This window comes from Malus domestica, chromosome 12 (genome assembly GCF_042453785.1).
Source record: "Malus domestica chromosome 12, GDT2T_hap1".
Taxonomy (NCBI): Eukaryota; Viridiplantae; Streptophyta; class Magnoliopsida; order Rosales; family Rosaceae; genus Malus; species Malus domestica.
In genome coordinates, this window is record NC_091672.1 from 7,112,476 (window position 1) to 7,137,166 (window position 24,691).

General features: G+C 38.2%; 2 protein-coding genes and 1 long non-coding RNA gene across 5 annotated transcripts; all 3 read right to left on the reverse strand.

Moving 5' to 3' along the window:
* Positions 1-1,178: 1,178 nt before the first annotated feature.
* Positions 1,179-3,199, reverse strand: LOC103423257 (uncharacterized). 2 transcript variants are annotated; one of them, XR_011573747.1, is made up of 3 exons: positions 2,399-3,199; positions 1,597-1,680; positions 1,179-1,525 (listed from the first exon to the last, which is right to left on the reverse strand). It is a non-coding gene; the product is annotated as an uncharacterized lncRNA (long non-coding RNA). The 2 variants fall into 2 exon arrangements; XR_011573748.1 differs by having other exon boundaries at positions 1,179-1,463; positions 2,399-2,672.
* A 916-nt stretch (positions 3,200-4,115) lies between these two features.
* On the reverse strand, positions 4,116-7,021 carry LOC103449697 (FT-interacting protein 1-like). Of its 2 annotated transcripts, none has more exons than XM_070810003.1 (2): positions 6,865-7,021; positions 4,116-6,711 (listed from the first exon to the last, which is right to left on the reverse strand). In XM_070810003.1, exon 2 carries the CDS (start codon positions 6,680-6,682, stop codon positions 4,295-4,297), a length of 2,388 nt encoding a protein of 795 aa, XP_070666104.1. In that variant the 5' UTR covers positions 6,683-6,711; positions 6,865-7,021; the 3' UTR covers positions 4,116-4,294. The 2 variants fall into 2 exon arrangements, with proteins under 2 accessions (XP_070666104.1, XP_008387247.3); XM_008389025.4 differs by having other exon boundaries at positions 6,810-7,008.
* Positions 7,022-20,019: 12,998 nt separating this feature from the next.
* On the reverse strand, positions 20,020-23,281 carry LOC103449696 (uncharacterized). Its single transcript, XM_008389023.3, has 5 exons — positions 22,449-23,281; positions 21,679-21,763; positions 21,400-21,569; positions 20,882-21,156; positions 20,020-20,518 (listed from the first exon to the last, which is right to left on the reverse strand). Exons 1-5 carry the CDS (start codon positions 22,822-22,824, stop codon positions 20,342-20,344), a joined length of 1,083 nt encoding a protein of 360 aa, XP_008387245.1. The 5' UTR covers positions 22,825-23,281; the 3' UTR covers positions 20,020-20,341.
* Between the last annotated feature and the right edge of the window lie 1,410 nt (positions 23,282-24,691).

Below are 24,691 nucleotides of genomic sequence, written 5' to 3' on the forward strand. Positions count from 1 at the left end.
TTGTCATGTACATAATAGTATTTTGCAACTAATTGTTTTTATGTATTTGTTGCATAAGGTGACAAAGCAAGGGCAATTTACAAGACAAGAACTACACCAAAAAATTAAGCTTTTAAGTTGCATCATGCTTGGAACATCCTCAAGGATTGTCCGGGGTGAGGAACCGGTGCGAGTCAACAATGTGAAAGATTATTTCATAATGAAACCCTACCCCCAAATGATGTCAATGAAAGTGTGAATTTTGCCGACAATGAAGATATCGACCAAATGAGCCCAACTTCTTCTTTGCCAAGGCCCTCAGGTAGAGATAAGCAAAAGGAAGCAAAGAGAAAAGAGAAGTCCCAAGATCCGATATGTGCACAATTTGCTAGCGAAATGGCAGCGTCGTCGGCAAGAAGAATCGGCCCAAATGTTTTTGGCCATGAAGCAAGAAGGGGATAGGGAGCAAGAAAGGTACGAAACTAATTTGATAATGGAGGACCTCGACAAATACACTCCAGAGAGAAAGAGATACTTACGTGGTAAGCAAAAAGAAATTTTACGAAGGAATGCCAAAAGGAGTATATTTCAAGATGATGATTCATCTCAAGACTATCACCCAAGTCCACCACCAAGTCAAGATGATGGATATTAATTATCTTTTCGATTGTATTAAGTTTATTTAGTCTATGAGTTTTCGAATGTATTAAGTTTATGAGATTTATTAATTGTCTTTTTTTTTTTTTTTTAAGTTTATGTGGTTTATCATGATTTTCATGTATTGATTTAGTGATTTTTCAAAATTTATCGAAATTTAAATATTTTTAGGTTAAAATGTTCATAAAATTAGTTTAGGATAGTCTACATAATTTTTTTTTCAAAAAAAAGTTATTTTTTAAAAAAAAATTAGCCTTAATTCATTTTTTGATAATCTAAGGCTAAAATTTTAGGCCAAAAGGGTTGGAGTAGAAAAACTGTTTCTGGGCTAAAACCTAAATTTTCTGGGCTAAATATTTTTGGGTTTTAGGTCAGAGTTGGAGATGGTCTTAGGGGAGAGCTAATACTGATAGGCGGTAGCTTAGCAGCATAGGAAGTAATGACATTATTGTCTCTCAACAAAGGAAATTTTTTGAGAATCTGTCAAAGAGAACATGTGAATTGGTAATAGTATCAAAGCACCACAAACATACGAAAAAACATGGAAAACACCATATTCGATGGGGAACCATATGGCGTTGATATCTTCCGAATACAAAATATGTTCAACATTCATGTGTGGTTGAAGGCATTTAAGAAGTGACATCTAACCAAAGCAGCAGACTGTAGAAGTTTCCTCACCAGAAGAAGCTTGAGTATCAATGAGGGATCTTGTACAAGGAAGAACATCTTTGCTGTCATGATAATGACGAAACAGATAGAACACAAAGACCTAAGATCCATGACGTAAGTCGAAACCCAACATCTGAAGGATGTTCTTCTCTATGCTTCAGGAAGAAATGAAACTTTACTAAAGTATTCTTTATGAGATCAAATTTCCAGGAGAAAACTACAAAGGAAACAAAAAGTAATAATTACAAGAAGCTGCTTTGACCGCAAATCAGGTAACAATTTCCTTACCTTTAATAAGTCTTCTTTCAGTCCTCCGCTTTTTCAAAACCAGAACCAGCCATGGTATCATGCTTTCTTTCTACTGGAAGATCTCTGAGTACATATTTTAGTTGGTCAGACCAATTGAAATTGATTTAGCAATGCTAGTTCCAGCTCAGCGTTCAAAGTGGCCGAAGATCTATTGCAATAATATATTCATATACGACTAGAGAATAAGATTAATCAACTAAAAAGGTACTCCTAAAAACACATTCGGAGTCCACCAGAAGTCAGCTAAAATGTTTAACGTATTTAATCGAAAAGAGTATTCATACATAAACATATCAATATAATAATATATCATGACAAACGATCAAGATTAAATCATGTATATTGCATTCCTCCTCCTTTTCATAAGTGCACAGTTTCTACTTCTTCAGTTTTTATAAGAAAACCAAAAAAACCTTTTCCCCCTTCTTTCTGAAAACAAAGGAAAAATGAAATCTTTACTCAAGAAAAAGAAATTGTATAACAGCATGGATTAGAAATCCACAAGGAAAACAGGAGCAGAGATAAAGCTAAAACAAACAGACACCTATCGTAACAAATAAATAGTAAATGAAAACCGGTCTCTATGTAAATTGTAAGCACAGACGGACAACTATTTAAATTTCTACGATTTTTTGTTGTACAAAGGATTTACAAAGTTGAGAACACATAAAGAAACTTATAAAAAAAGAATCAATGAGTACTAAAGAATTGATGAGTAACTGCACTACTAATAACCACAAACTTGGATTTGACAAAGCGGCTGCAAAACTGGGTCACTCACTGGGCATGGAATTGACATCGGCAGTTGGGGCACGTCTTCTTCTCCATGTTGAACCAGCGAAGGATGCAAGATGGGTGATAGACGTGAGAGCACGGCATCCGAATGAGCTCACTCACTTTCCCGTCCGACAGTTCCTCCAAACATATACTAAGTACCCAAGTCGCCATCACCCCTTTCAAAAATTCTCTCCGCCCCCAATTTCTCAACCACAAAATCCAATGAGAACGATGATGAGGTCAAACCTCCATTGCTACTACCAATTGCAAGTAAACCCATTGAGTCAGACAAATCATCGAACAGGTCGTCGACATAATCAATAGACAGGATTTCAAGTTGAGCCGCCATGATGAATCCCAGCGAGCCATTACGATTTGCAAGTTTCAAGGCCATAGATTTGATATAGGGTGCTAACGCCTCGTAGATGGAAGGATCGAGGCTGAGGGAAGAGGAGAGAGAGCGTAAGTGGGCGTGCAATTCTGAGTGTACGAGTTGGCGGGGAGAAAAACGAAGCGTGGCGTACCGGTCGGGACCGAGTGGGAATTCATCCAGAACATGGGTATGGAAGCGCTTTTGATGAATCTGGTCCTGACGGAGAGAAAGCTCGCCGACGAATTGGGACTTAGGGTCCGGCGGGCGTGGAATCCCTGCAGCTTCACAGAGACCCAGAAGTCCGATGTTCGGAATGAGAACGAGGAACGCTGAAACGCCATTGATCGATCGCTTGAAACTTGAAATTTGATGAGAGAGAGAGAGAGAGAGCGAGAGAGGGAGAGAGAGGAGATTTGTCATCCGAGAGTGAATGAGAGGTAGATGACGAATTAATGAAGCAAATAAAGGGCGGGTTTAGATTTGAGACTCCGCGTATTAGTTTATAGCCGTTAACTTCAATTCAAAAGCTAAGCGGGTGGTGATTTTTGAAAATTTTTAATGGCCGTTTGCTGTTGCCTTTTATTTCTGTTTTTAATTGAATTTAGTGTAAAATATTGTTACGCTCGTGGGGATCTAAAAATCTAGATTCTTGGGGGAACAAATTTTTTACAACAATTGACATTTCAGTTTGTTACTACTGAATACCGTAGACGAATCAAAAAATTGTTTATACTATCAAGCATAAATGAAGCTTTTGTAAAAAATTACAAGATTTGGATAAATAAAATTCATGGTTTCTAGTATTTAGCTGCAAGTCTAATATTTTGGTTGTTGACTACTAAAACGTTACATAATTTCAGTTTGATGATGCTGTCGCATACTTTGTTGGCTTCAATAGCGATTTCGTGTTAAAGAAAACCGATACTTCATATTAAAAATCTAGGGGTGCTTCCAAAATTTGAGTGGCATTGAAGCTACCCAAAAGGACAACGTAATTGCACATGAACTTACGTCAAGATAGTATCTTTAGAAAAGGTGACGTGAAAATCACATCAAACGTTTTTGGAGGAAAAAATGAATTGATTAGTTAAGTTATGGGTGACATCGCTTTAAAGTTTTAATGTCAATTTATGTCTGGGACGGGATAGTACTTTATTGTAGTAACGGAAAACAATTATGTCTATGCATCCTGATGCAGCGTCCGATTCTTACCAATTTCCCTCCCCTCTGATAGCTAACAATTGAAGGATCAATTCCTCACCTGTTTCTCATCAACTCTCTGACTCGAGGATAGATTGAGATGGGAGTCAACCGAATAAATGTACATAAGTTCCCAAACACAACCAAATTTACTACGCTATTTGCGTGTTCATATTATTCATAAACCCGCAATACAACAGTGCAGGATAAAAATTTATTGCCTTGCTTCCAAGAAACTTCTTTTTCAACAGAACAACCATCAATTAGCAAATACTAGAAGATCCATGCTAGTTAGATAGTATTTCCTCGTCTACCTCCTTGTGATTTTCAGAGCATGCTATCTGCACGAGATGGCAATCTTCTGAAGAAATTGCTTGGAATCGAAGGTAGCTTGCTTCGGAATCTAGGATGCCTTAGCCAAACAATGCCTGCAGCCAGAGCAATCATCTTGAATGGTGTCACGTAGAGCACCACAGCGGCAATTAGACACAAAAATACAAACAGGCTGCTTGCTCTTGGGTCTCTCCAGCTAAGGACCGCCTGAAATCTCTCTCCCTGAGTTGCAATGTCTCCAACCACTGTCTGAATTCTTCCAGCCACACTTCTTAGTCTGTCGTACCTCATCCTCACGACATCTTGACCCTTAGACGTAGGGAAGGTGTCAAACTCTTCATCCAATTCATCCGGGTGAACTGCCTCTGCCCATGAAAGTTTAGTGTCCATGTGAGGCGGAAGCCTTGGACGGAAGCGGAAGTTCCATAATCCGATGAGAAACATGTAGAGAAAGATAGTTGGCAGAATCAATTCAGGGTAGCAGATCAGTAGGAAAAACAGGAAATGGACTAAAACAGTAGTGATCGGGTTTTTCCAATGACGAACTTCACCAAGCCACCTGCTCATGGAGATGAGGCCGGAGAATAGTGAGACAATTCTAAAAAAGTTAGCCTTACTTCTTCTCATGCTCCACACGTGGGAGTCTACATCTAGCATGTACTCAACAACCTCTTTCCTTAGTGGTGGTTCAGCTCTGCCAAGTCTCACGGCTACAATGTTCATTGCCTGATATCTCAAACTATCCAACTGATTTACAGTGAATGGATGCAGATAATGCATTTTTGGCAGCAAGGGGTGGCCGTAGAGGTAAATTATATTAGTTAGTGAAAGACATGTAAATCTTACTGCTAATTGGAGCTCTCCCATTTTTTTCAATCCGGATGGTTGTAGGACTAGAAGCGGATAAGAGTTTGTATAAATCCGATCCATTTCTAGGGTTGATAGCCGAATTCTCACCTTGCCAATTCTCGAGTCATTTTTAGCTCCACTGCCTGAAATTGGTTTCTCATTTCCACCGAGGTGGCAGTTGTCGAAAACTCCCAGTGTGATCACCGTGCAAGGGTCGTAGACCTCCCATGTATATTGTTCATTCCACTTGGGACTGAAGCTTTCGATGATTGTTCTGGTCCTCACCCATTTCTGCCCGTACTTGGCTACGCAGTAGGCATCTGTTGTTGCTTTGTCATCCTTGTTCTTCATTGGAAGAAGTCCTTGCGCGCTTAAGATCCCTACTTCAAGAATCCCAATTGGATGCTTCCATAGCTGCCTGGCAGTAGGCCTCACGTCGCTTATGTACAAGGTTGATTCATCTAGTACATGGTAAGCACCCTCAAGACAGACTCTGAGATGGACTCTGGTCGAAAACTTGTGGTCGTGCCTCTTGTCTCCCTCCAAAGCACCAAAACCAAATTTTTCGAGGTTGAACCAACGTGAATGGACTGGCCTGTGATCCAACCGCCTCTCAAAGATTGTCAGCGGCAGGTTTATTTTTCCCACATGTTCATCTTTTGCAGCACTCACTTTATTTTCAACTGTAAGCACAAGCTGTTCTTCAAAAGGCTCAGCTGCTACGAAGACCAAGTCTTCGTTCCACATGGGATTCGCTGTCCTGGTTGGAGATACCTTTGTTTTAAGTGTTTGATTTCCGACATGAGCCTTGACGAAAGCTTGTGGTGGTTGGCTTCTATCGTGTGGCTCCACATCCTGAGCTTCGATTACATTAACTCTAAGGTACCACAGCTTCGGCGAGACATAAACCTTGGAGCGAATGCTGAAAACTCCCTCTCCGTGAACTGAAGCAGCGTCTGAGTGCCAGGCTTCTGGGAAAGCTTCATCAGCCTGTGTACCCATCCAAACTGCAAGCATCACCTCTCCTCTAACCTTAGTATCTCTCCGCCGGTCTTCTAATCTGTACCATTGAGGTGCCAAAGGGCTATCTGGTGGAACTCTAGTCGGCACCTCATGCATGTCAAACACCACCTTCCCAACATAGTCATCTCTTGCCACCATCCCTTTATCCTTGACATAAACTTCGAGTACCGAAGACTGAATCTTCTCCTTTGCAAATGCAAAAACTTCCTTCCATTCAGGGTTTGTCTTCTTCTCAAAGTGCTTTGTTTTGCCCTTGTAATTTCCCAGCTTCACTTGTACATATGGATCACAGCTTCCCGTCACGGGGTTTGTCGGAAGATCTTTGGCTTTCTCAACTCTTACATATAGATAAAACATCTGCTCAACGAGATCGTAAGTGCTCGTAGCTCTATCGCTGCTTATCCACCCTCCTCCACCGCGAAGTCCTCCATGTGGCCATCGTTCCCCGAGCTGGGGCTTCGTGTCCTTCAACTTGTAGTCCTCTTGGTTAGGTGCTGCTTGTGACTTCATTGGTGCAACTTTGTATGCTTCTCTAGTACCTGAAAAACACATATACGGTTACACATCAGTAATAATTATAGAAAATATCTGCAGAAGATTAGCTCTATTTCAGATATAGATTTCAGGTTCCTCTTACCTTAGCACACAAGAAAACCTTGAATCCCAAGGGTTTCTCTTTTGATAATCCTTACCTTCTCGGTTAGATTTGTATGTTCTAGCCGATGATTCTTGTCTTAGAGTAAAATTTGCGACCGCGAATTTGAGCTGTTCCCGGCTTTACAGATGCTTAAGGTACTGTACTCTTGAATTCTGCTTCTGTGGTATTAAGAGTCACCTTCTACAAGCAAGTCAGAATCCTGCATTTTCTTGTGTTCTAACTTTTAGGGCATCTGCCACCTCCACTACCAATTTGGAATTGCCTTTTTGGTTGCTGTCATGTAAACCAAAAAGGAATTCTGTTAGCTTTGATTGGATAAAGAATAATCAAAGTATTGATTGAAAATGACTATGGCATGGAGGAAGTGTGATAGTGAAGGTATTTACTATCTAGACCACCATCCAAACCTCTTAAAAGCAAATTCAAGCGAGGCATACTAACATCCGATTTTAATATTTCTTCTTTATTATCATATTGTGCTATAACGAGCCCAAGCTGCAACTTAAATATTTAGGCAATCACTATATGGGTTAATAAGTCTCATTATACTTGCTTTTGAAAGAGTCTGAATAGCGATCCTCTTTACTATTTGTATGCTTAAATTTTGTAATGGACCAAATCATGCCACTGCTAAAAAAACTGTAAAGAAAACAAATAGAGTTGATTAATTAGTTGTTCTATATTTCTGGAAAGAGATAAAAAGATGCCCCACTTGTGAGGACAAAGGTGGTCTTTTGGACTCCAAAGTTTCAAAACATTGTGATTTTAGTGCAACTTTCTCTTTCCTATATTCTCCCCCCTTTTTTTATTTAAATTGTCAAACTTCATGATGAACAGCCCAAATTACCCTTCACCCTACCTTGGTTGTTTTGAAGAATCCAGCATGCATGACCAGTGCTATCTTGTAATTTTGCTTGAAGTACATCAGTTGGACTATTTGTGCAGTTCTCTTCTTTCTGCTGCAAAGCTAATGTATGCAAAGCAAAACAGATACAGATGATTAAAGAGAGAGCTTAAAGGAGTGTGGTGAGCTTAAAAGAAAAGCAAAAGCAGTTTGCAGAAAGAAAGCTTAAGGAAGATCACCTTGCACACAAAGATGCTTTTGTTCATTATTCTCTTACTTTATTCTCTCTTTAATTTAGATATAATTTAGGGTTGAAAATGTTGCTTTTCTCCTCTTAGAAAAAAATCGATAGTTTTTTAGTTGGCTACTGGTTAGGATGCATTATTGCATTCGACGAGTGCATGTACGCAATTTTGCTCTCATGGAAACTTTCTGACGTGCTAGTCGGAAGATAGGTTAATGCGAGAGATGTTATTTACACATTTTTATAAACGTATGCAAGAATTTCTCGTCAGTTAGTTTTGGGAATTAATGGCACAATCTATGTGAAAAACTTTGTTATATATTCATCATATTATTCAGAACTTCATATGCTTTGTTAAGAAGAGCACTACAGAAATAATCTTCTTCTGCTGCCTTTCCCTTTGGAAAGATAATGAATGTTTGATTGAGATATTTTCAAGAGATTTTTTAGCATGCACCATTGTATGAATAATATGTGGCCATTGAACAATCCTAGTCTGAGTTTCAATATTTCATTTATTTAGTGCATGCCATACACTGAAGCATTTAGAGTTATTATTCCCTCATAACTAGACTGCTAGAAGATATACAGCGCCAGTTTTTAACTGCCAAAGATGATTTGGCCATCATGAAACTTTAAAAACAAAAATATAAGAAATTAGCCACAAGATCATGCACAAACTAGAGCTATAACACCAAAAAAAGGGAAAACTAGGGTTGATTTAGATACACCAACAATGCATAATACAAAAAATATTGAAAAGACTTGTAGCTCAAGTAATAATGATGAACGTTTATCCATACATTTAAGATCATACTCTCATTTTCACTCTCGTTTGTAATAATAATAAAAAAGAAGGTAGATCACCAATTTCAAGTCACGGAAGACAAGAAACATAAACGTTGTATTTTAAGTACCCAAAACTCACAAAACGAATATGAGAATTTTGAAAAATTTAGAATTATGAATGCACTCATCATGTAATATAATGCATTGGTTGCAACTTTAAACCAAATTTTTAGGAACCACGAAAAGGATATAGCAATATGAGATCATTTTGACCCGAACCCGAAAAAACAAAAGGATCCAAACCTGAAGGCTTTCTTCTATAAGCAGAGACCGGATGAAAGTTCGACGACATTGATTGAAAAAACTTCAGAAAATGAATTTTCTAAATTTGCAAAGAACCAACAAACAATGTTAAAAATAAGGGAAGAGGATCCTCTCCGTATTCACTTTGTGGGGATCTTAAGGATCTCCATATTCTAACCATTTATCGTATATCGTGCGGTTAATTTTCGTCAGGTACTATTTGTGTTTAATTTTAAATAAAAAAAGTTAAATAATTTCTGACCGCACGACGCATGATAAATGGCTAAGATGTGAGAATCCCTAGGATTCCTAATATTTGGATCCGAATGGGATCCAAATCCAAAAATAAGGGTTATGGGTTTGGTAGAGGGCCACTTGGGCTGATTAGTTTTATTTTAGGGTTCTTTAGAGATAGACCATTGAAATTCCTATTCTTCAAACAAAAATCCACCTTTTTTTTGGTTTTTTTTTTTGAAACAAATGATATCACTAAGGGGGAGGGGGTGGGTTTAGCCTCACAATGGGCTAGCAATAATATGGTCCAAATTCACCTTTGGCGAGAATCGAACATAAAACATCTCACTTACAAATAAAGAGGAATACTATTAGACCGTAGTAGGGGTGAGCACAGGTAGGGTCGGGCCTAAATTTGAAGGGATCAGACCAGACCTGCTTTAAAATGAAACGGGGCGGGGCAGGCCGGGGATTGAAATTTCTGAAGTTGAAACCGGACATAACCCGGTTTGTTTGAAACGGGCTAGCTCGGGCCAGGTCTATGGGTTTAACATAAGGGAATGATGTCATTCAAGTTGTCTTCCTCTAGCGTCGTGAAACCTAGATGCCCAACAACAAAACTGTCAGCCATGGACAACGACGCCTTCAACACCGTCTTTTCCAAGTCTAATGATAAAAAGCACTTCCCTCATGCCATCATTGTCGCCATCTTCGTCGATCTAGGGCCCATTAAATTCTCTGATCTGGAACCATGTGCCATCTTCGTCTATTTGAGTGAGATTTCAATAAAATCAAAGGAGGGACTAAGAGCAGGTTGGGGTTAGAAATGAAGGGATTTGAAGAAGTTTGGTGATGTTAGAATGGTTTTTGGACTTGCAGAGAGTGAGAGAAATGAGAGACGTATGAACTTGGTGGCTTTTAGTTTGGAGTCAAAGAAGGAAGAAGGCTCTAGAAGCTTGGGAAGGTTTCAAAATGAGAAAGAAAAAGGGCTGAGAGGAAATTGAATTGGCAATTTCCTTCATTCAATTTCATTTTGTATCATTATTGTAGAAACGGGCCCAATTTCATTGTATTATTATTATAGGAATAGGCCAATCCATTCATTCAAATAGGTAGGTTTCTATTCCCCTAGCAGTACCCATCAATTGCATTATAAAAATGGGCTGGTCCAGGGCCCCGTGGGTCTGAAGATTTGGATCCACCCTGCCATGTATATATCACTAACCCGCCAAGCCCTGTTTATTCTAAAAAAAATTGGACTCGACTTGCCAATCCTGTACCCGTTTGCCCACCCCTAGATTGTAGTACTAAATGGCTCAAACAAAAACCCACCTAATTATAAACATTCAAATAAACCTTAAATTTAGCCATTTAGTACTACGGTCTAGTGGTATTCCTCTTCACTTTTAAGTGAGAGGTCTTAGGTTAGATTATCTCAAAAAGGCGAATTCGAACCACATTATTGCTAGTATACTATGAGGCCCATCCCTCTCCCTATTAGTGTAAAAAATATTGTTTGTTCAATATATATATATATATATATATATATATATATATATATATATATATATATATGTGTCACGCCTCGATCCTGACATTCTTCCAGGATCGACACGTGACGTCATTAAATACGCGTATCTCTAACTTACCCCGCCTCCGGGATATGGCAAAGCACAACTCGATAATCAAATTGCATAGTAATTTTTCGTATATTTTATGGTAGCATCTAACCTCCTCATTAGACTGCCTACTTACCCTAAACAGAGATTAAGCCATTCGTAGTTCGTCCTTCATTACACTCGAACAATCATCACATAAATCACTATGTCTCAACATAATACCACACAATAGGCATGCAACATCACGAGGAACATTCAACAAAGCGCAACATAAATCTCTAGCCACATTTGTCAACGAATCTAGTCATAATGAAAACAATCACAACCAACATCATTCCACAATCACATCAATCAATAATACATACCATACACCGAAATGCATGGCTAGAGCGACACAGTTCGGTCGAAGCTTACATCTCTGAAGTTGAAATCAAATCCAAGGAACCAACAAGTCAAATGATGCGATTTCAGACCACTCAATGAAATCCATCAACATCGGGTTTTAGACCACTCAATGGAATCCAAACCAGGATACGATTTCAGACCACTCAATGGAATCGCGAAGTAAAAGGGATTTTGGACCTTTCAACGGAATCCGAGTGGATTCGATTCCGAACTACTCAACGAAATCGCGGAGTACAATGCATATCGAACCAGTTAATGAAATAAAAGCTGGATACGATTTTGGACCACTCAACAGAATTGAGAATCATGAGGGATTCCGAACCACTCAACGAAATCCAGACAGAGCAGGGAACCGGACCACTTAATGGAACCCCAACGGAAACCCAGTTTCGGATCACTCAACGGAACCGAGCAGAAGTTTAAGGAATATAGCAATGGCTCGAAGAAACAATACAAGAACCAAGTACTCAATTTAGAAGGTTGAACGAAATGAAACAAAACACAGTTACTAAGTTTAGAACAAATCAACGAATCAGGATATGAAACGATATCGAAGCAACGAATCCCCATGACAGTGGGTTAACGATCCACTAATAGCCCTCACATTTCATCACATCATATCACATTCCACAAACATTTTCAATGCACAAATCAAAACATACTTAATAAACAAGTATAATATAATACGATGTCACTCGTACGCGAACGAGTCACACGTCAACCGAGCAGACACATCATCACGATGAGCCCATCAAGCTCCATGAAATCTCAACCACACTCTAGGATAACCGGCATGCTAGAAGAACTCAAGCTAGTTGACTAAAAAGCCAACCGTCGATCAAGGTCGAGAGTAGGGTCCACAACCTTAGAAATCTAAACCGAAAGATCTGCCTATCAGATTTTCGATCTGTAACTTCCCAAGAGTCTCACTACTCTTCTAAAACAACATACTAAAATTCCATTATGATCCATCGGTTGAATCTTCGCCAATCGTTAAGATTATGTGGCAGTCAACGTTTGATTTTACAAACTTAGAAATCCAATTCGGTAAGATTTGTACGTCGGATTCCCGATCTGTAAGTTCCTATTGTCATCAAATATTATGTGCTATAACACATTGAAGTTTGGTGACAATCCAACGGTCAGATCGTCGTTCTCTACAATAGTTAAGTGGCGGACCCTAATGAAACGAGGTACAAACAATCAAATCACATCAAACGGATATCAAATATGAAATTAGGGTATCGAATTTAACTTAAAGATGCACCATTGGCCCACTGGCCACGCGTCGCCGCATACGGCAGCCGACCGCCACGACTCACCGGAAAATTCACTTAACTCCAAAAATTACCAAATTTTGCATGAATGTAGAGCAAAACAAGAAGAAGAACTTTAATTCCTGGGCCAAAGTCCAATTCGGCTAGGAAATTCCTGAAAATACCCTCGATCCATCGGAAACCCTTGAATTGGTTGTGCTCGATTCGACCTCAAAACGAGCTCCAACGCCTTCACCACTGCTTGGGCTTTGTTCATGAGGTTGATGGGAGCCTTTTGATGGTGGTGGTTGACGGAGTTACCTTCGAATTTGATGGATTGCCACCCCAAAGACTATTGCACCCACCGATGCAATTCTCCACAATCATGAACCCAATCTCCTCGAATTTGGTGGAAATGGTAAAGGAAGGGTCGAGATGATGATTGGAAGTGTTGGATCAGCCCAATTCGTCAGAAAAGCAATGAATTTCGTTGGAGAATTGGTACGATTCCCCTTATTCTCTTTCTCCCTCATTTCCCCTCATTTACCTGCTTTATGATTGGTCAGTCCCCTCCTCTATTCCCTCATTTTTCATTACTCTCCTCCGTCAATTTCTCATTGTCCACCATCCTGGCCACACATATGGCACCATCGCACTGCTCCAACAAAAATTGGAGCCTTCCAGATTTATGGTTAAATGACCATTTTGCCCTTAACTTCATTCATTAATAACTCCAAATTACAATCTGTTGGCGCTCACATGTTCGTATTGACATGTACTCTCCAAATATATAAGGAAATCTAGAAAATTATGAAAGGATCAAATACGTCCATGAATAATCTCGTTTAATACAATATGGGCGATTTCGTTCTTTTAACTTATCGAGAAAAAAAACTATATGACGCAATATAAATGCATCGAAACTACAAGTATGAATACGAAATACGAGATACGTAATTTTAAATAGTGGAATCCAAGGACGAGATTTCACATCCTTCCCCCTTTAAAAAAAATTTGTCCTCAAAATTTCCCTGTCATCCCCACCAACTCAACACCGCAATAATTCTGCTGATAAAAAAATACTGAATGAAGTTCACACTTCATCTATTCTCGGATTGAGCAAACCTCAAGTTCGACAGTTTCAAACTTCAATGCACCACGTAAAAAAAATAATTACAACATAGCCATGTCATCAAAGACGATACCAATTTCACAACACAATGATTAACATCCACAGGTAAAGGTAGTTAGACCTAATACCTAAGCTTTGATACCACTAAAAGTTGTCATGCCTTGATCCTGACATTCATCCAAGATCGACATGTGACATCATCAAATACATGTATCTCTAACTTACCTGCCTCCGTGATATGGCAAAGCACAACTCGAGAATCAAAATGCATAGTAATTTTTGGTATACTTTATAGTTGCATCTAACCTCCTTGTTAGACTGCCTACATACCTTAAACAGGGATCAAGCCATTCGTAGTTCGTCATTCACTACACTCGAACAATCATCACATAAATCACTATGTCTCAACATAATACCACACAACAGGCATGCAACATCACGAGGAACATTCAACGAAGCGCAAAATGAATCTCTAGCCACATTGGTCAACGAGTCTAGTCATAATGACAACAATCACAACCAAAACCATTCCACAATCACATCAATCAATAACACATACCATACACCGAAATGCATGGCTAACGCGATATAATTCGGCCAAAGCCTACATCTCTGAAGCTGAAATCAAATCCAAGGAACCAACAAGTCAAATGATGCGATTTCGGACCACTCAACGAAATCCATCAACATCGAGTTCCGGACCACTCAACGGAACCAAGACACCAAAGAGGATTTCGGACCACTCAACGAAATCCAAACTAGGATATGATTTCAGACCACTCAATATAATCGTGGAGTAGAAGGGATTCCAGACTTCTTAATGGAATCCGAGTGGATACGATTCCGAACCACTCAACGAAATCGCGGAGTACAATGCATATTGAACCACTCAATGAAATCCAAGCTAATACGATTCCAGACCACTCAACAGAATTACGGATCATGAGGGATTCCAGACTACTTAACGGAAACCCAGTTCCAGATCACTCAACGGAATCGAGCGGAAATCCAAGGAATATAGCAATGGCTAGAAGAAACAATACAAGAACTAAGTACTCAATTTAGAAGGCCGAATGAAATGAAACAAAACACAAGTACTAAGTTTAGAACAGGTTAATGAAGCAAGATATGAAACAATATCGAAGCAACGAATCCCCATGACAGTGGATTAACGATCCACTACTAGCGCTCATATTTCATCACATCATACCAATCATACAAATTTCAATGCACAAATCAAAACATAATTAATAAACAAGTGTAATATAATACGATGCCACTAGTACGCGAATTGAGTCACACATCAACCATGTCATCACAATGAGCCCATCAAGCTCCATGAAATCTCAACCGCACTCTAAGATAATCGACACGCTAGAAGAACTCGGGCTAGTTGACTAAAAAGCATCGTCAATCAAGGTCGAGAGTAGGGTCCACAACCCTAGAAATCTAAACCAGAAGATCTGCCTATCAGATTTTTGATCCGTAACTTCCCAAGAGCCTCACTACTCTTCTAGAACAACATATTAAAATTTTATTACGATCCATCGGTTGGATCTCCGCCAATCGCTAAGATTATGTGGTGGTCAACGTTTGATTTTACAAACATAGAAATCCAATTCGGGAAGATCCGTCCATTAGATTCATGATCCATAAGTTCCTATTGTCCTCAAATATTATGTGTTATAACACATTAAAGTTTGGTGATGATCCAACTATTAGATCGTCGCTCTCTACAATAGTCAAGTAGCGGACCCTAATGAAACGAGGTATAAACAATCAAATCACATCAAACGGATATCAAATCTGATATAACGGTATCAAATTTAACTTAAAGAGGCATTATCAGCCCACTGGCCACGCGCCGTCACGACTCGTCGAAAAATTCACCTAACTCTAAAAATTACCAAATTTTGCAAGAATGTAGAGCACAACAAGGGGAAGAATTTTAATACCTAGGCCGAAGTCCAATTTGACCGAGAAATGCCTGAAAACATCCTTATCCGCTGGAAATCCTTAAAATGGGTGTGCTCGATTGGACCTCAAAACGAGCTTCAACGCCTCCACCATTGCTTGTGCTTTGTTTCTGAGGTTGAGGGAGCCTTTTGTGGTGGTGGTTGATGGAGTTACCTTCGAATTTGATGGATCGCCACCCTGAAGCCAGTCGCACCCACTGGTGTAATTCTCCACAATCCCGAACCCAATCTCCTCGAATTTGGTGTGGAAATGGTAAAAGAAAGGTCGAGATGATGATTGGGAGTGGTGGATTGGCCCAATTTGTCGGAAAAACAATAAATTTCGTCGAAGAAACTCACTGGTCACAACCGAATCATGGGTCGAAGAGGGAACCTGTAACAACTCGTCCTGATATTTATATACAGATTTTTGGAACAAGGGTATTTTGGTAATTTCCTTTTATGGGCTAGATATTTTTTAAATGGGATTACTTTTGGTCTTAATGTGTGTGCCCGTTGAGGCCCACTTGTTTTGGATTGTCTCCCCCCAACTCAATGTTTCTTCCTTTCTCTCTGGTAGCTCATTTTCTCCCTTTCCTTCTTTCCTTCACTTTCTCTTTTTCTCTTATTTTCCCCCGAGCCCCCTATTTGTACTATCTTCTTTCCAACGACTTAAACACACACCAACCTTCTCCTCCTCGGACCTCCATCATCTCCCTCTCTCCCCTTCTTCCTCTGTAAGTGTAGATCAGGAATGTAGCACCATGGAAACTGGTGCAAAAACTGGGAGAAACTCGACAAGTTTCGAATACTTCAAGCCAATTCTCGGCCAAGGCTGGACCTGAAAATGGTATAATCCTAAGCTACTTTTGTTAGTCTTTATTTTGGTGGTTAGATTGTATGCTAGAGTGGAGAATCGAGGTTGATCAGAGCTTGGGAAGCTTCGACTTTCTTCCTTGTCTAAACCAGGTCAAACTGACCCAAACCCAAAAAACCCAAGTCCTCCAGCCCAATCCTTTGGGCTAATCTACCAGGCCCAAAACCCCATCCAAACCCATTAACCCAAAAACTCTGGCCTTCGGCCCACTAAACTCAACCCAAGTTTAATAGCCCTAAAGTCCAAACCCAAACCTAGGCCCAGGCTCAACCTTGCAGCCTAAACCCATTAAACCCTTGGCCCAAAACCCTCAACCCAACCCAAGAGAAACCAACCCATATCCCAGGCCGCGTAGAGTACACTCGCCTCCACTAGAGGTATTGTGCTCCACTGCTGTCCACAGCTGCATTTGCGACTTTTCTGGTGAACTTTCCAACGACCCAAAATGGTGCGTGGCCGTTAAGGCCGCCATCCTGTGGCGGCGCATGGGGGTACCCGAGGTCCTCCCTTATGTTTTTCAACGTCCTGAATCCGTTTATGACGTTCGTTTCTCGAAATTCAATCGTTTGAATAGAGTTTTATTAATTGGACCCTTTATGTGCTTAGGTGCAATTGTTTATGGCGTTTCCATCTTCACTAGTTTGCATGGCTCTTCGACGACGGAGTATCTATGAGTAGACCCCTTCTAAAATGCATGATTTTACTATTAGAAATGCATACATGAAAAACATGTTTTGATGACTACGTTTTATAAAATGTTTACAAGTAATTTGGTCTCACGCTTTAAGAATTATCATGCTTTATCGACTTTACATTCTTTGTGGTATATATGATTGATGACTATATACCTACTTATGAACATGGCTTTATGATATGATGTTTTAGTTACTGAGCTCCATTTGAGATATATATATATATATATATATATATATATATTAGAAATATTATGTTTATGTTTATGTACTTATTTAGTAATTTTTCGAATGATACTGCCTACGGGCAAATGATATCTCTATATGGCTTCGGTTGGGTGATGTAAGGGCCTACGGGTTGAATGATATCTATATATGGCTTCGGTCGGGTGATGTAGGGGCCTACGGGTCTATTTTATTATATTGGCTACAGTCGGGCGTTTGGTTGGTGCTTACGGGAGGAAGATATTTATATTGGCTACAGCCGGGCGTTTGGTTGGTGCCTATGGGTGGAAGATATTTATATTGGCTTCGGCCGGAAGATATTTATTTTGGCTTCGGTAGGGAGATGTAGTGTTTTCGAACGAATGAAGATATATGTTTATATATAGATACTTATATATATGCCTTGTGCTACGACTACTCAGCAACCTATATACGATATATGTTTTTATGCAAGGTTTTATGGCATGCTAGGGTTTTCGGAAAAACCTATTACTTATTATGCTATACAAGTTTTCTAAACCTGGGAGTTAGTACGTTAAAGATTAACTATTTTAGTATTACTTATATATCAACTTGATCCACTCATGTTTTGTTTTACGCCCTCTCGGGACTTAGAATCGAGACGTACAATCCTGGTGTCAAGGCACTCCCGCATCGACATCTTCGAGTCCTCTTGGTGTAGGACATATCCATTTGTTCATTCAATTTTATATTATCCTTTATTTGTGTCTTGGATTAGCTGTATGCTCTGAACACGTTCCATAAATGCACATTCATGATAATTAAATTTACAAGTTATGTTGGTTAATTGTTGTTAGTTCTCATGCATCCTAATATGGCTTCGTCACCTTTTGGTGTAGGCCAACACGTACCTACCCTGGTGTTTGATGAATATCAAGGTCGGGTGTGTCAGAACCGGTTCGATTCCCCTCCTTCTCCTTCTCCTTCATTTCCCCTTCTTTCCTTACTTTCTGATTGGTCAGTCCCCCCCTTCATTCCCTCCTTTCTCCTTTCTCTCCTCCGTCCATTTCTCATTACTCACCATCCTGGCCACACACATGGCACCATCGCACTGCTCCAACAAAATTTGGAGCCTTCCAGATTTATGGTCAAATAACCATTTTGCCCTCAACTACATTCATTAATAACTCTTTCGTTATAACTCCAAATTACAATCCATTTGTGCTCACACGTTCGTATCGACATGTACTATCCAAATATATAAAGAAATCTAGAAAATTATGAAAGGATCAAATACGTCAACAAGGAATCTCATTTAATACAATATGGGCGATTTCATCCCTTTAACTTATCGAAAAAAAACTATACGATGTAATATAAACGCGTCGAAACTACAAATATGAATACGAAATACAAGATACGTAATTTTAAGTAGTGAAATCCGGGGACGAGATTTCATAATAATAATAATAATAATAATAATAATAATAATAATAATAATAATAAAACCTAAATTTTAAATAGATTTCCATGTAAATAAATATATAACCAATTATTACAACATATTTACAACTTATGCCACAAAATCCTAATTATATCAATAAATGTTATTACTCACCCTAATTATGATAAGCAATTAAATCCATATGGAAATTTTACCTTTCTTGTATCATAAATATTAGTAACGTACATAAATTAATTTACCCATATTAAAAAAAGGGAACTGTTATTAATACTCCAAAAATCTCATTCTACACGTCACAAGTGTATTTTTATTTCTAATTATAGAAAATTTGGAGTGCAAAACAAGATTTTTGGAGTGCCAATAACAATTTCCTAAAAAAAAGGAAAATTGCTAAAAATGACCCTTTTTTTTAACTTTTGATTAAAATATAATTTTCGAGATATGCACAGAATATGCACACAACATGCACAACAATAAAACGGAAATAGAATTTTTCTAAAACTAAATATGCACTATAAATTTCCACATGAGTTTAATAACAGAGAAGGAGAAATTTTGTTTTGCGTGAATAGTTAAAAATACGCATTATATACACGTCACAAATCTTAGCTTAACCCAAACACCAAACCTCACAACTCTCTTCGAAATCAGGAAAATGACGTCATCACTTGTGAGTTTTTACAACTTATATGCAAGTATTTTCGTCATTTCACTTGTGCATGGTGTGCATGGTTAGTTTGTCATATTTTAGTTCAAAGATTAAAAAAAGAGAACTTTAATAAAAAAAACTTCCGGCGGCACTGTTCACTTTAACGAAAAACCATATTTTTACACTAAAAAGTAATTTCTGATACTATTCACTTTACCCTTTATTTTGTCCTTATCATTAAAACTCAAAGTTTTCAAGTCATTTTCATTAATTTCCCTTTTTCCAAAAAAAAAAAATATGAGGCATATTTCGTAAATTCCTTTTACAATCACTTTTTTTTTGTTTTTTGGGGGTCTAATTACAATCAATTATTTTGAATCAACTAATATTGGTTGAATCATGTAATTACCTACATATAAATTAATTTACCTACTGATTCGTTTATGCATTTAAAAGGAATTAATAAGATTCGTTTATGCACTTTGCCACTGCATATAGAACACAAACATTTATCGCGAATAATCCCTCAAAAGAAAAAATTTGAGCGAAAACACTTTGGCGGATAATTTACTTGTTGAAAACAGAAACATAATAAACTCCGCTGGTATATCTTGTCTATACAATGTTCCTGAACCAGCATATTGTTCAACACGTCGGAAATCAGATACAACAGGAAATAGATGATTGAAAACACATCAGGAAATGGATATTTCATGAACGAAGAACCCGTTTTCCAATTCTTTATGGGGGTGTTTCAAATGTCAATTATATCCAGTTTTTTTTACAAGTTTGGTGTAAATTAGAGGTGAAGATTACCACATCAGAATACGTGCAGGGTCGTCTTCGGAAGTGATGCTAATGTCACAATGGAGACTCCTTCCATGGCAATCTGTCAAGTCCGTCAACAATGGCCCTCCGAAACTCACCATTGTGGAGAAGGAAAGATGAGACATGCCCTCCAGTGACCCATCTTACTTCTGAACCCGGCCAAGCTTTTTGAAGCTCTAGCACAGAGTGTTTCGGGATGTACCCATCATCCTGAAACATGAGTGCAGTTAAAGGAAAGACTGGTAAAGCTAAGCAAGGCACAAAAACCAACAGAAAAAAAAAAATGTTACTTTATTGCAAACCATATCGATATGTCTTTATCATCGTTAAATGATGGAGGTCAGTTTATCTACATCACAATTTAGACGGAAAACACTTTGAACCCTGGAAACCGATTATGTTACTGATGCAGAACGTTTAAATTCCATAATGACTGACTAGGAGTTCTATACAATGGTCAAGTTTTATCAAGAAATGGGAAATGGTTCCTATTAAGAAATGGGAAAACGTTAACAGAATCTTAAACATGGGTTAATAACAAATGGGTAGAAAGGTAACCTCATAAGTACTTACAGTGGCAGAAACAAATATCACAGCATTAGGATTTTTTGGAATCGGAAAGCGTGTGACATCTGTGAGAGACAGGACATTACGCATCCGTTCTCTCACCTCCTCGAGAGTCATTGCAGCCTTCTGCACTGCAAGATCATCTCTCAGTGCCTCCCATGCAGTTGCATGCTGTAATATTCCCTCACAGAATGCCACAACAGCTGAGTGTGGAGAAAGAAAAGGAAGGGTTGCAACAGGTGTAGGGTGCAGTGATCCAACCATCGCAGCATGTACTCCTCCTAGGTTCCACAGAAACATTATAATTTGGGCCAAAAGAAAAATAATTAAATGAAGTTTGCGAGTGTTCTAGTTCTCGGGAAAAGTTCATTGACTTATTCCAAAGTCAGAACTAAAAATAGCTTCAGCTTTCAAGCAGATAGGAACTAAACCAGTCTAAATTTTAAAGAAACATATATTTAAACCGAAGAAAGATGGGAACCACTTCTTCCAAGCTATAGCAAGAGATGGAGTTGAGTCTTTACCCATACTAAGTCCACAAACACCCATCTTGCCAAATCCCGCCTCACAGTCCAACCAATGCAAGAGACTGCGAGCTTCTTCAATGGTTGCCTTTCCTAATAAAAGCAAGTCACTAACACACAAGAGCCTTGCCCCACGCTGCATTACAGGACGTCTTTGCCCATAGAAAGGGCTGCAATAGATATCAACCTTAATCAAATGCTGGAAACTACAAATAATAATCAAGTAAAACTCTGATATCAGTTACAGAAGGTGTCTCACTATGCAGAATAAATTCATACCTCTCAAGCACCATAGTAGCAATGTTTTCCTTCAGCAACGGTCCACCAAGACGTAACCTTCGTTCAAATGTATGGTCCCCAGTTCCTGCAAAATAGAAATCGCAAATTGTAACGCAAAAGGGTAAATAAGAAATTCCATTAAGTGCTACTACAAAGGAATTCTATCAGAAGTTGGTCTAGGTGATCATCCAATATTTGACACTGAGCAGTTTGAAATAGTTCACATTTCCCAATCAACAATATAGTTTCAAAAGCAATGGCATACTTGAGAGAAACAAACCAAGTACATTCGACAGCCATATTCATCAATCTTTCAAGGAAAAAACGAACAGTTCCAAATATAGTTCCCAAAACTAGTTTACACTATAAACTCAATATTAGACACTTTGAGAGAAGTATACAAGTCGAAGACAGTCCCATTTGAATTGTACACCTTTAAAATAAATAAACAAATCGTATTCCTAGCATTTGATTTCTAATTCTAAAACTTCAATGCTCAACACAATGAACAGTGCCAAGTTCACCCCTACTTGCCTTGAGGCCGAAAACAGCATTTCATCAGTAAGCTAGGCTCAAAGTTCATATTTGTAGCGATAAACCAAACCGGTAGTGTAAATCCAACCTACCAAAACTTTACTAACGATTTGATATACTACATTCTTGTGTAATAACCAAAACAGAAACAATAAAATGACCCACTAATAATACATTAATCCCAAAATGTCAATCCTAATTTATCAGTGTATAAAAAGATATAACTGCGACGGTACCTGCAAGATGAACAACACAGGCCATTCTCTGAGGAGGAACCGACTTCGGAACAAGAAATGCAACTCTTGCACGGTGACTCTCAGGAGGCAACGCACCGAGAAGCTGCTCATCACAAGGCGTCCTGAAGATCCCTTCTCTGAGAGAAGCCGTCTTGCTCTCCCAAACAGTTTTCCAAGTGGGTTGGATCACAGCGGGAGGCCAATTCTGGCCAGCTGCTTCTGGGAAAAGCTGCTTTATCATCCTCTCAAGCAACTCAAGCTTTGAGCCGCCCCACCCTCTCGAAAAAAATTGAGGGCTTATCTTCGTTCTGTGCATGAATGCACCATACACATGGTCCAGAACATAATGGAGCATTCCCAGATTCACAGTCACCATTTTTCAGAGAAACCCAGAAATTTAAACACCAAAATTTTTACAAAAAATGGTTTCTTTCGATCAATTTAAACAAAACCGAGATCGGATTATATGCAAATTTTCAAAAACAGAGAAGAACCCAGAATCGAGAGTGTTGGGAAAAATAAGAACTTACGAATTTAATCATCTGAAATTCATGATTTGGGGACGAACAGATTAGAGATAACTTAAAAAATCGAAATAAACACTCAGGAACTGTGGCGATTGAGAATCGAGAGGCATGGGCGGTGAAGAAATCAATGGAAGACTGAGAAGAAGAAATCCATGAGACAGAAGGAGATGAGAGGAGAAGGGGTGGTGAGAGAGTGGAGGAGATCCAAAATGCGAAAGCGAAGGGGTCAAACCAAAACAAAAACAAGAACAAAACAAAAACTGTGGGCTGAGACTAAACATGGGATTGACAAGGTGGATTGGGGCCAGTGCCACCTCATGCTTCTTTATCCATTCTTGTTATTTTATTCCTAATTTATTCTGTGCTTGCTTTTTGTGATAACAAAGTTTTACATTGAACCAATTCACAATTTCCTAGTATTTTAATTTCATAATGGATTATATGTGTTAATTTTCTTTACATGTTATATTTAATTGCGAATTACTACGTGTAAGTTTTTCTTTACATGTAAATGTATCATTGAACGAGATGCAAGGGAAGCATTTAAATCATTTTATTTAAGTTTTTTTTCCATATCATTCACATAAGTTATTCTCTATTATTATTGTTTTTCCAATTTAAAGATAAAGATAATGATCTATTTTTCTAATGACACTTTTAAAAATTGTTTCAAAATAAGTGTGCTACAAAAAAAATAAAAAAATAAATAGAGAATTGGCTGTTATAGAAATAGTTTAAATCTTGGTTGTTAAATTTGAAATGTTGACATGAAATACGTGAAAATGACATAGCATTGAAAGAGTGTCTAAAAGTACAGTTATAGGATGTGCAAGACTACTTTTTTTAATGCCCTTTTAGTATATGTTGAGTGTCCCTATAGTGAAAGGGTCATATTTTTATGGAAGTGGATTGTCTGCCTTTCCACTTTCATAATTTTCTCATCCTTTTCTATTTGTGTGGTCACAGTTAAACCACGTCAACATTTTATATTAATTTTTCTATAAAAATTATAAAACAAAAAGTAATAGGAATATAAAATGTTGAAGTGACTTAATCATGACCACACAAAACAGGAGGGGATGAGAAGAGTATGAAAATAGGAGGGCAGACAATTCACCTCCTATTTTTATACTGAAGATTTAAAAAATAATAATAATAATAAAATTTATGAGTACTTTTTTTAGAAGTTTTTTTATTTTTTGGTAATAAAAATGCATTTCATTTAACAACTTAAAATGGTCCAAATACAAATAGCCACAATAAGGAGAAGTACATGGTTGAGTCTATTCTGCATAAAGATGGTTCATCTTTCCTACATGTCATGTTGACTTCGAGTATTTTATAAATTGAGCATAAATTATGGATTTTTTCAGGTTAGTGTTTTTAGTTGTTTATGAAATATATAAAGTCTAACAGTTGATATCAGAGCAGGTCATAATACAACTAAAGACCTACTCAGTAAACCCTCAAAATTGATGTCTTGAATCAATGACATGTTTTAAATTTTGCTCAATTTCCATACTCATGTTTCACGACAAAAAGAGATTGGTTTTCTATGTGAACTGCGGTTTTGATGCCAAATTGTGCACTTGGCAACACCATCACACCGAACCTCAATGAAAACTGCATAACTTTTCCTGCATATAATTGCATGTACACGGCAACACCATCGTGTTGGATTAATCAGTGGAATTTGAGGATTATTAATAGGTTGTA